The sequence below is a fragment of the Penaeus monodon genome, chromosome 36, assembly GCF_015228065.2.
Source record: "Penaeus monodon isolate SGIC_2016 chromosome 36, NSTDA_Pmon_1, whole genome shotgun sequence".
Lineage (NCBI taxonomy): Eukaryota > Metazoa > Arthropoda > Malacostraca > Decapoda > Penaeidae > Penaeus > Penaeus monodon.
Window position 1 is genome coordinate 16,422,155 of NC_051421.1, and position 12,500 is coordinate 16,434,654.

At 35.9% G+C, this 12,500-nt stretch overlaps 1 protein-coding gene across 1 annotated transcript in view; it reads right to left on the minus strand.

The window, feature by feature from the left end:
* Positions 1 to 319: 319 nt before the first annotated feature.
* The window catches only part of LOC119595547 (PTB domain-containing engulfment adapter protein 1-like), an 80,668-nt gene continuing 68,487 nt past the window's right edge, over positions 320 to 12,500 (minus strand). Inside the window, exons 5-13 of the mRNA XM_037944664.1 lie at positions 11,212 to 11,276; positions 10,486 to 10,656; positions 9,227 to 9,364; positions 8,913 to 8,937; positions 8,729 to 8,763; positions 5,222 to 5,364; positions 4,718 to 4,971; positions 4,157 to 4,305; positions 320 to 3,849 (exon numbers count right to left, since the gene is read on the minus strand). Coding sequence (XP_037800592.1) covers positions 3,769 to 3,849; positions 4,157 to 4,305; positions 4,718 to 4,971; positions 5,222 to 5,364; positions 8,729 to 8,763; positions 8,913 to 8,937; positions 9,227 to 9,364; positions 10,486 to 10,656; positions 11,212 to 11,276 — 1,061 coding nt within the window. The 3' untranslated portion in view covers positions 320 to 3,768. The remainder of the gene's footprint in view (positions 3,850 to 4,156; positions 4,306 to 4,717; positions 4,972 to 5,221; positions 5,365 to 8,728; positions 8,764 to 8,912; positions 8,938 to 9,226; positions 9,365 to 10,485; positions 10,657 to 11,211; positions 11,277 to 12,500) is intronic.

The following is a 12,500-nucleotide window of genomic DNA, read 5'->3' on the forward strand; positions in this document are numbered from 1 at the left end:
AGTTGTAAACATGTGCAACACACCACTGGGTAGTATACCCCATCCAAACATCTGAAATAACCAATAACAGCTTACATGACGCCCTTTATCTAAATCTAGTGCAAACCTAAGCCAATGAAGAGTTGTTGAACCTAACATAAACCATTGAAACTACAGAATAAAAGAGCAGCTACATGAAAAATAACTTTTTTAACAGTTATATACAATCTCTAATAACTCTAACAGGCAGAGAAGTTAAGTATGTGAGGCAGTGATGAAGCTCATTGCTCTAATTAAGTGGAACTCATATTCAACTGAATGTTGTGGGCATTAACTGAAGCAATCTTTTTTTTTTTTTTTTTTTTTATAAAACATTATTGTGCTTCCAAAACATCTGACATGACAATAAACACTGAATACTGAGGCAATTCTACATTCAAAGCAAATTATTTTTGAAAGTGAATAAGGCTGCCATGCTGCAAATAAGGTAAATATCCATTTCTGTGAGTTTTTGTGCCTATGATCTGGTTGTAATTCCAAGTCCAGATAAGCACAAGTGAAATCTGAGTTCTTGTTCTAATGGGTTTCCTCAGTTTTGTGTAATTTTATTATCATTACCATTAATATTTGTAAGATACCTGTAAAAAAGCAATTATCTCCCTACAGGTGTAAGGAATATTACATACTACAAAATTTAGAATAATGCTAACTAGACATCTGTACCAAAGTTAAGCCAATGAAAGTACAGAGAAAATTTTATATACCACAGAAAAATAAAATACTTCCTTCTACGAAGGGTATAACTCTACTTGCACATGCACTGACATGTAAACATACTCTTGATTTTGCATGTTCATACTGATGAACGTAGAAATACATGTGCAACTTGTTACATGTGTGCATAAAATGTGTGATACGTAACATAAGTATATATCTGTCAAATGTATTTTCCTTTTTCCTTCTATATCTTTATGTTAAAGGAAAGGTACCAGAAACAGAAGAGCAAAAAGTTCAAGTTGCATTCAAATCTATATACAAAGAAAAATAAATAAAAAATATTATATAGATTATAAGTTCTGCAAGGAAGTATATTAAAAACAATTCTTTGATAGTACACAGCAATAATCTTGAGAATTACCAGGACAATATCAGTAATTTGTGACTAAAAGACTTGGAAAAGGGCAACTTTTACACAGCATCATCATATCAGCTAAATATATAATTGAACAAATACATCAACACATTTTGAACAGAATCACAAATAACTACTGAAACAGATTTTGATACCACCCAAATACCCTCAAATACAGCTACAGTTGTGGAGCAACACGACTCATACAAAGAATCACTTCATACAATTCACTCCAAATGAAGGGAAGATTACATTCTCACTCTATTGCTAACATTAGTATTATCAAAGTAAAGCAATTTTAAGTTATGAACAAATCCCAAGTACATACTGTAAATGCTATCTTGGTTATTAAAAATATAATAACTATAAAATAATATGCAAGATATAGTAACATACAATTGTATGACTGGAAACTTTACAACCTGTTCTTAACCAAATTTTGATAAATATATAATAATTTGCCTGCATTTATAAGACTACAATTATGTGTGTGAGAGCTAGCATGAATATCTGCATCAGTGTAACTGTGAGTGTTTATGTTCACAAGCATGTGTGTATATGTGGGCATGCATGTGCCTGTGCATGTGTACATACACATCAAAGACACATACATATACATGAACTGTTTGTGTTGATGATGTAGCACTGTTTCTTATATTATCATTATATAGATTTTCCACTCGACTCTCTTTATACTATACTTAAATTGTATATGTATATATTATGTATGGTATTATATCAGTATCTACAAATTCATGGAAGAGCTTAAAGAAGGTTAAATTAGACAATGAATAACATTTCATGTATGTGATTATCAGACCAGACAATATCATACATCACAATACAGGTGTTTAGTGTTAAACACCTTCAAAAGCTACAAGTTGCTCTTGCTTATGTTGTGTTAAAATATTCATATGCATATATCGTCAAATATTTTGAGATTCATTACTGCCTGTATTGGAAAAACAGCATTGGAACATGCTTCTAAAATGTAGAATAATTAATAGATGATGTAACTGGTACACTGATAAATACTGATAATAAGTGATACAAACAATACCTTTTACAGATACAATAAGAGATGCTGAAAACAAACGTCGACAGCCAGCGTCATCAAAACTTTATGCTTGCAAAATGGGTCATGATGATATGCAATGTCATCACAAAGTTGGCAGTAACAATCCCAGTGCACCCAGAGGATGCTTATGTTAGTAGAATAACAAAACACAAAATCTGATCCTCTACAACTATCACACAAAGTTATATATTGATATTTATATACATCTTTCAATAGCATCACTCATATCAGGTATATTGCATAGTATAAGGGAAAAAATAGAAAGATTTTTTAAACATCTATGCTTTGCCTATAGTTAAAAATCTTCCTATCTAAAAAATTAAGGAGTGCAAATGCCATTTCCACCACGTGGTGCCTCTTCAACAATATGAATCAAAGGCACCAGAACAAAGTAGCTAGAAGTCTGGATACCTTAAAACATTCCATATTTTGTTCTTTTCATCTTTGCCACTGCTGCACTGGTACCAACAATGAAAGCAGGTGTAGCTATGATAAAAGCTAATTCCAAGCACATATCACGGAAACACAGGAATGATTATGTCTTGAACACACTTTCTTCAAGTGATTCTTCTAAAAATTTGGAAACACTTAGTATGAAAAGGAGAGCATTAACAGGAATGTCTTAATACTTGGCCTCTGCAGCAATAATTGGCTACTAGTAGCAGAGAAAATATCAATATCAAACAGATGCCTCTTAATATAAGGTAATTGTGAAGCCGTCATCTAATGTGCATTTCAGTTTATCACAAAGTCCTTTTCACATAAAGCACTAAACACTGTCGAACAAGAGTACAAGAATGATTTATCAACACCAAGAGGACAACTAAATTTCCATTAAATATTTTATAAGAATGATGAAGTGGTCTCTATCAACACACATTGGGTGTTACTGAATAAAGGAGTAAAGATTATACACATCTATGACTGTCAAAAAAGTTCTTAAATAAACATATATAACCATATCATGATTTAGGTGTGATCCTCAGATATGTTTCAATACAGAAATACTATATCTTCTCTACAGCCGACAATGAGTTATTCTCCATAAAATTGCCAGTGAAATAACAAGATGACAAGAGTTTTGCATTGTGCTGTTACATATTCATTAAAAAAAAATATTTAATATCCACAAGCAGCATGTCTAGAATATTTTACAATAACAACCAAAGGCAATGACAACCAAAGGCAATTACGTTACTGTTTCACCTGTCATCTAATCTTGTATAGGGTTAGCTACTGATATAATGAAATAATGGTGGTAAGAACAACTAGTTCTTTTATATGACATACAAATTTATTGATGAAAAAAGCATAAAAAACATAAAAATGGCCTTACTCCCCAAACCCAAAGAACTTTTTTTTTCTCTTTTTTTCAATAATCTTAATGATATCTGTTTATATTGTGCAGATCCTGCAACATTATACATCTAACAGCCCCAACATGTACCATCTTACAATGGTCTATGTAAGGAATGTCAAAAGTATACCTTGCAATCCTTTTTATAATTATTTTCTTTTTTTTCTTGCTTTTTTAGGGCTGAACACCTTTAGACACTGTTAATGACACTGCTCTTTTAAATTAGTTTTTAAGAGGGTCTAGACTCTCCAGGGTGAAGTCATCATCTGCTGTACCAAATGAGAGGCCACGACTAAATCCAGCCTGCAAAAAGAAAGCAGCAAGATACTGTTAATATGAGGTCTAAGACATGGTCAAGAGAGAAATTTTAAGTTAAACAACAAAGTTAAATAAAAAAAACGAGTATACTGATGCTTCAGAAATAAATGGTGAAATGAAATATTACTAATAAAAGTCCAACTTAAGAAAACAGAGACAAAAACAAGTAACTTGCTTTTTTGATTCCCAAGCTGCTATTAACCTTTAACTTACTAGCATACTTCTAGCTTCTAAATGTTCCTCTTCCTTTGCAAAGTCTATGAATGTGATCATGGCCATCTTACACACTTACCTTCATTTCCATAAATTGAGCCAGAACATCATTGTTGTTATTTGCTGGAGTAAAAGCTACTGAACCAAATGGGTCAGCTGGAGTGTCAAATATGTCATCTGATAAACCATTTTGTTGCTCATGAGCACGAGATGGTCGAGGAGGAGGAACTGTTAAAAAAATCATAAAAAATAAACATGAAAATAATATAAAAAACAAGAAAAAAATGTCATACCCTACATCACCACACACTGATTTTTATGTAAGATCCCCCTTTACCATCTTCATATCTGACATGGCTTAAATCTACTCCATACAGTAAGATACTGTGTTAGATGCAACTATTACTAACAACTATATACAAATACTACTCTTCCATCTTCCATGAGTATTTCTGTGATTAAAACAAAATCAAAATGCCTAGTTTCGTCAAATTAAAGCCATTTCGCAAACTTTTTTTTTTTTAATATCACTTCATTTTTAAACTGAAATAAGATACAATAATATAAAAATGAAAGACAAAATTAAATACCAAAAGGGGACACATTAATACCAATGGAAAAGCATATAGCAACAACTTACTTAATGCAGGTGGGGCCTTTGCCAATCCATTGGTGTCAGGAGCTGGCACAGTTGCAAAAGATGGAGGTTTCTTCTCCTCAGCTCTAGGATCAAAGTCATCATCAGGATTTTCAGATGAATCTCCATTATTGATAGATCCTGTGCTGATTCCATTCACTGAGGGAAATTCTTCAGCTCTTGGGTTAAAGTCATCATCATCGTCATTGGCATTGTCCCCAGCACCATTTAACGTCATGGGAGTAGACAAAATATCCCTGAAATGAAAGATACATTTACAAACAACTTTATAAAATTTGTATTTACAACAGTTGCGAATAATAAAAAGTAATGAACCTAAAGAGATATAGATCAATACAACATAATATATCAACACCAAAAATAACAGAGCTATATGTAATGGTAGAAATAGACCTAATGATAGACACAACTACTAGGAAAAAACTCAGAATGGATGTATAGTGGTATATCACAAACATCCACATGGTATAAGCTAAAAATACCAACCCTAGGAAAGACGTGTCATCCTCTTGTTTCATGGCATTTCTTGGAGGAACAGGAGGAGGCGTGAGTGTGCTGCTAGAGGCCAACAGTTCTGACGGGGAGGGGTCAGTACTGCTCTCACCATTGAGTGTCAGGAGGTCAGATATCTATGAGAAGAAATAAAAATATTCATTAACAATACAAAGATAATCACCCCCAGTTCACAAGGAGTGATGCAGTTACACCATCTTCCAAATATTGTGTAGAAATGAGAATATTAGTCTATAATCCTTCTGCAGAATACAGAAAACTGGGGAAACAACTTTTTAAGTAATATTAACTATCTTAACAGTGGAATATCTATATATCTATCTATCTACATATCAACCTATTTAGTCATATATGTTCTTCATGCTGCATAGCATTATATCTGTCACTTGGTTTTGACATTACCATCCAGTCTTATGGGGATATCCCATTGTTCTTATCAAAATTGCCATGACAAATATAATAGTCATTGAAGACTTAGACAAACAGTGTGTGTGTGTGTGTGTGTGTGTGTGTGTGTGTGTGTGTGTGTGTGTGTGTGTGTGTGTGTGTGTGTGTGTGTGTGTGTGTGTGTGTTTGTGTGTGTGTGTGTGTGTGTTGTGTTGTGTGTGTTGTGTGTGTGTGTGTGTGTTTGTGTGTGTGTGTTGTTTGTGTGTGTGTGTTTGTGTGTTGTTTGTGTGTTGTGTGTGTGTGTGTGTTTGTGTTGTGTGTGTGTTTGTGTTTGTGTGTGTGTGTGTTTTGTTTGGTGTGTGTGTGTGGTTGTTTGGTGTGTGTGTTTTGTGTGTGTTGTTGTGTGTGTGTGTGTGGTGTGTGTGTGTGTGTGTGTGTGTTGTGTGTGTGTGGTGTGTGTGGTGTGTGTGTGTGGTGTGTGGTGTGTGTGTGTGGTGTGTGGTGTGTGTGTGTGTGTGTGTGTGTGTGTGTGTGTGTGTGTGTGTGTGTGTGTGTTTATATATATACATATACATATATATGACTGTGACTGCACTGTTACATGAAAGAATATAAAAATCAAAAAATATATATTTTTCCCTATGAACATATTTCAAATGAACAAGCCAAGTCAATGAATTTAACTATTATTTGGAAATAATTACAATATGACTGGTTGAACAAATATTAAATTTTGAGTTCAATGACAAAAAGTATTATAAAATAAAATGAAACAGGCTTTGTATGTTTTGTTTTCTCTTTTTAAAGGGGAAAAAAACCTTTATAAAAGGGCCAAGAAATTTTCCAACAGAAAAATAAGGGAAATAAGGAGAGAGAGAGAGAGGAAAAAGAGAGAGGAGAGAGAAAGGGAGAGAGGAGAGAGAGGGGGCAGAGGGAGAAAGGAGGAGGGGAAGGAGAGACGGGGAGAGAGAGTTTGGGGAGGAGAAAAGGGGAAGGAAAAAAGGAAAAGGAGAAAAGGGAGAGAGAGGGGGAAAGAGGGGAGGGAAAAGGAGAGAGAGACGAGGGGGAGGAGAAAAGAGAGAACGAGAGGGGAGAGAAAGGGGAAGGAGAAAGAAAAGGAAGAGGAGGAGAAGAGGGAGAAGAAAAGAGAGAGAAGAGAGGGGGAAGAGGAGGAGAGAGGAGAGAGAGAGGGGGAGAGAGAGAGAGAGAGGAGAAGAGAAGAGACAGAGAGAAAAGAAAAGGGGAAAGAAAAAGGAAGAAAAAGGAGGAGAAAAAGAGAGAGATGGGGGGGAGAAAAGGAGAGGTGAGAGGGGGACGAGAGGGAGGGAAAGAGAAGAGAGAGAGGAAAAGAGAGGAGAGAGGGGGCGAAGAGAGATGAGAGGAGAGAGAAGAGAAGAGAGAGAGAAAAAAGGGGGAGAGGGGAAGAGGAGAGGAGAGGAAAAAACAAGAGAAAAGAGGAGGAGAAAAGGGAGGAGAGGAGAGAGAAAAGAGGAGAGAGGAGAGAGAGAGAGAAGAGGATGAGAGAAAAGAGAAAAGGAAAGAGGAGGAGAAGAGAAGAGAGAGAGTTTGAGGGAAAAAGGGGAAGAAAAGAAAAGAGAGAAAAAGAGGGGAAGAAAAGAGGACGAAGAGAGAGAGGAGAGAGAGAGAGAGAGTGGAGGAGAGGGGGAGAGGAGAGGGGAGGAGGAGAAAGCCCCAAAAGAGGAGAGAGAGAAGGAGGAGAGAAAAGGCGGGGAAGAGAGAGAGAGAGAAAAAGAAGGAGAGAAGACCCGAGAGAGAGAGAGAACAAGAAAAGAGGAAGAGGGGGGTGAGAGAAAAAAGAAAAAAGAGGGGGGGAAAATTTAAAAGGGGAAAAAGAGAGGGGGGGGAGAGAAAAAAAAAAGGGGAGGAGGGGAGAGAAAAGAGGAGAGAGGGGGGGAAAGAATAGAAAAAGGGGAGAGAGAAAAGAAAAGAGAAAAGAAGAAAAGGAAAAGGGAGAGGGGAGAAAAAAAAGGGGAAAAGGGGGGGAGGGAGAGAGAGAGGAGAGGAGGAGGAGGGGAGAAGGAAAAGAGAGAGAAGAGAGAGAGAAGGGGAGGGAGGGAGGGAAGGAGGGAAGGAGGGAAAGGAGAGAAGGAGAAGGAGGGAGGGAGGGAGGGAGGGAGGGAGGGAGGGAGGGAGGGGGGGGGGGAGAGGAGAGAGAGAGAGAGGAAAAGAGAGAGAAGGGGGAGAGAGAGAGAGAGAGAAGAGAAAAAAAAGGGAGAGAGTGAGAGAGAGAGGGGAGAGAAGAATGGGAGGGAGGGGGGAAGAGGGAGAGAGAGAGGAGAGAAAAGAGGGGGAGAGAGAGAGAGAGGAGAGAGAGAGAGAGAGGAGAGAGAAGGGAGGAGAGAGGGAGGGGAGAGAGAGAAGGGGGAGAGAGAGAGAGAATGGGAGAGAGAGAGAGAAATGGGAGAGAGAAGAGAAGGGAGAGAGAGAAGAGAAGGTGAGGAGAGAGAGAAATGGGGAGAGAGAGAGAGAATGGGGAGAGAGAGAGAGAATGGGGAAAGGAGAGAGAGAGAAGGGGAAAAAAGAGAGAGAGAATGGGAGAGAGAGAGAGGAATGGGGAAGAGAGCGAGAAGGGAAAGGGAGGGGAGAGCGAGAAGGGGAGAGAGAGAGAGGGGGAGGGGAGAAGGGGAAAAGGGAAGAAAAGAGAGAGGAGAGAGAGAGAGAGAGAGAGGAGAGAAGGGGAAGAAATGGGAGGGAGGGAGGGGGGGAGGGAGGGAGGAGGGAGGAGGGAGGGGGGGAGGGGGGGAGGGAGGGGGGGAAGGAGGGAAGGGGGAGGGAGGGAGGAGAGAAAGAAAGAGAGAGAGAGAAAAGAGAGAGAGAGGGAGAGAGAGAGAGGAGAGAAGAGAGAGAGAAAGGGGGGAGGAGAGAGAGAGAAGGGGTGGGAGAGAGAGAGAGAGAAGGGGAGAGAGAGAGAGAGAAAGGGAGAGAGAGAGAGAGAGAAGGAAGGGAAGAAGAAAGAAAGGAAAGAAAGAGAATGGGAGAGGGAAAGACAATGAGATAGGGAGGGAAGGAAGGAAGGAAGGAAGGATGAAAGAAAGGAAGGAAAGAAAGAGTAAGAGAGAGAACAAAACCTACATTATTTTTTTTCATGTATTCATCAACATCAGGTTACCCTTTCAGTGATCCCAAACTGTTTTTGGTCTTGAGTGTTTTGTTCTCACCTCAAACCCTGAACCCCTTTGCAGATCAGAGCTGCCTTCGACTCGACCTCCGGGCCCGTGTTTTCCCCAAAACTTCGGTAAGCTAAGTCAATGCCGGCCCAAATTTTTAGGAAACTCTTCTGCCTGAAAATTACATGAATGATATATTCAGTGTCAGTTAGCACACACAATTATTCAACACATAGATGATTGGTTTTATAACTTTATTTACCTTAAAGATCTTTAAATAAACAGATATCATCAATTTTATATCATATTCTTAAAAAAAAAATAATAAAAAAATACATAAAAAATAAAGCACAAAATGCAGAATGTGTAACCAGATGACATCTCTTTGACAGTCAAGATAAGAAATTACAGGCATATAAAAAATAAATAAATAAATAAATAAAAATAAAAATAAAAAACTTACCAGCTTGTCGCTGACAAAAACAAAGCATGTGTGCTTGTCAGAGTCTGCCTCTTTGGCAATAAAGCTAAAGAAGCGTTTCTCAGCCTTGTCATCAGCACAGTAGCTGATTCTATGCAGAGGGTACTGGTGCAGATTCCGCTGTGAGACATCCCAAGAATAACATTTGGAGTAAAAACAAGAAATTGATTTTAAAACAGTAATTTCAACTCTAGGACAAAATACTCCTCCTTGCCTTTTATCATTTCTATTCTTTACTTTTGCCTTCAAGAGCAATCTTTCAACAGAACAGAAAATATAGATTATTTTTTGTTTCAAGCATGAATCCAGTATCAAACAATAGCTCCAAATGAGGATTATTTTAGTTTCTTGTCAATTTACACCTGCTCTTGTCTAGGCAAGCGTACACATCAGACAAGAAAAGGGGATTTTTCTGTTTAGTATGTCTCAAGCATATTAAACATTTCCACAGTTGATGCAAGTTGCAAACAAAATTAATGAAGAAATAAAAAATATATGCAAATATCAACTAAAAAAGCTTGTCTTCATGCCTTGCTGTTCATAGCCATCCTATGCTATGCAATTTTTTCTTCAGAAATGCTCATTGTTCAGAAGTCCTTATTCATCAAAATCTTATACTAATGTACCTATAGGTAACTGCAGTTTTTCAGTAATTAGCCCTGTCTTAACTTATCTTGTCAATTTTCTTCTCTCTTTATCTTTATCACTAACTTTACTACTACACTTTCCCTTTCCACCTTTATATCTAATTCTTAATCTATCCTGTTTATAAAAGACCATCTGCCCCAAACAGGTGACAAAACAATGATCATTTTACTTCATGTTAATAATGGTGCTCTCCAGTATTGCACTGATATAAATATAAATTTACCTTCCTTAGTATTATTGAACCCATACCTTCTAGGATGCAAGATATCTATTTAATATCATCATTCATAGGCCATAAGAAAAAAATCAATGGAGTACTTTTGTAAAAGTTTTCTCCATGTTGCAGACAATTAACATGGGGAATTTCAATATAATTGCAAGCAACAATTTCTTTATACTCCATATTCTACGGGAGGAGATATCAAAATGCAAATTACAGTTGAATTAAAGTAACCTCCACACGGCAGAATGAGTATGTCACACTCTGCCAGTAGCACCAGAATCTAATATAATTGTGTATTATCACACTCCAAATAGAGAAAGCAAGAAAGAGAGAAAGGAAATATAATATCAAATAAATGTTCAGTCCTCACCTTGGTTTTCGGTTCATGAATAGCCACTCCATCAATGGACACTGTGAGCTCTACTTTGGGTGTCTTGCTTCCTTCTGCTTTCTTCAGCTGCTGATTGAATTTTAATTTTCTGATGCCCTCCTTCACTACTTCAATGCCCTTGGGCTGATCCACTTCTGTGCTCCCAAGGAACTGCAAAATCAACATCAGCAATGACATGGGCTCACCTTTTAGACCATTTTACTTATATTTAGCATTTAATGTTACTCCTGCAGACATCTCTATAATAGAACTAGCTTTAAAAAAAATGTACACAAAAAATAATAATAAATAAATTCAATAAATAAAGACATAAAAACTGCACCAGAATATTTATCAGGGAATAATATCTGTATAAATGGTATAATGAGTAAATTTTCGAAAAAAAAGTACTCAAGCATTCATACAAGATGTAGGTCTTATAAATGCAAAATGAGAATATCTAAGAACACTGCATATAATCCACCATCCATAATTACCAATCAGAAAAAAAATCACTCCTATCATATTCATAATATCAAGCTCTGAAAAATCACATACTGAGAGAATAAACCATAAATTAAAAAACTACATTCAATCACAAAGAGAAAAAAAAATTTAACTGAAGATCATACTGAATGCCAGACAAGTAACCAATCGCTATGCAACACGCAACATTATCCCAGAATAGAGATGTGTGAGATAATGTTAGGGTGCAAATCAACTGACCTTGACAAGATAGGCAATATGACCTTTCTGCAGAGCCTCTGGGGGATGGAGCCAATTCTTGTTTGCTGCAAAAGGAAAGATGTCATTTTATCAATTCAGTGGCAAAAAACAGCAAGGAACAAGCACATGAATAAGTTCCAAGGGATTATAAGACTATAATAATATGAATAAAAGCACTTACTGAAATATTCATCATTATTATCAATTATCTCCCACAATAGTCATAAAAACAATAAAATTTATGATGGTGATAATGACACTGAAAGTGAAGACAATAAATAAAGATAAAGATAATGATCATAAGAATGATGACAGTATTAATAACGATTTTCACAATAATAACACTACTGCTACTATTACTACTAGGACAAAGGCTACCAGAAATAATAACAAATACATGATAAATATAAGAATTGAACATCACTTAATAAAAACAATGCCAACAGCAATAATAATAACAGCAACAACAATATTAATCACAAATGTATAAACATTTACAATAGCAGAAACAACAATGACAACAGCAATAATAAAAATCAATACCCTCACAATTACCATTAATACCATCATTTATACTACCATCATTATCAAACCCATCATCATAATAACAACAGTAATAGTATTAGTAATAGTATTGGCAAAGGCAATATGGAAATGACAATAGTAGTAGTAGTAGTAGTAGTAGTAGTAGTAGTAGTGGTGGTAGCAGCAGTAGTAGTAGTAGTAGTAATAGTAATAGTAGTAGTAGTAGTAGTAGTAGTAGTAGTAGTAGTAGTAGTAGTAGTAGTAGTAGTAGTAGTAATAATAATAATAATAATAATAATAATAATAATAATAATAATAATAATAATAATAATAATAATAATGATGATGATTGATAATGATTGATAATGATGACACTGATGATGATGACGATGATGATGGTGATTATGATAATAATAAAAACATTAATAATGATGATGATGATTATAATAATAACATATAATAATAATAATAATAATAATAATAATAATAATAATGATAATGACAATGATGATGATGATGATGATGATAATAATGATTCTAGTAGTAGTAGTAGTAGTAGTAGTAGTAGTAATGATAAAAATAATAATAGGAATAATAATAGCAATAGTAATAATAATAGTAATAGTAATAGTAACAGTAATAATAACAGTAATAGTGGTGGTGGTGGTGGTGGTAGTAGTAGTAGTAGTAGTAGTAGTAGTAGTAGTAGTAGTAGTATATAGTAGTAGTAGTAGTAGTAGTAGTAGTAGTAGTAGTAGTAGTAG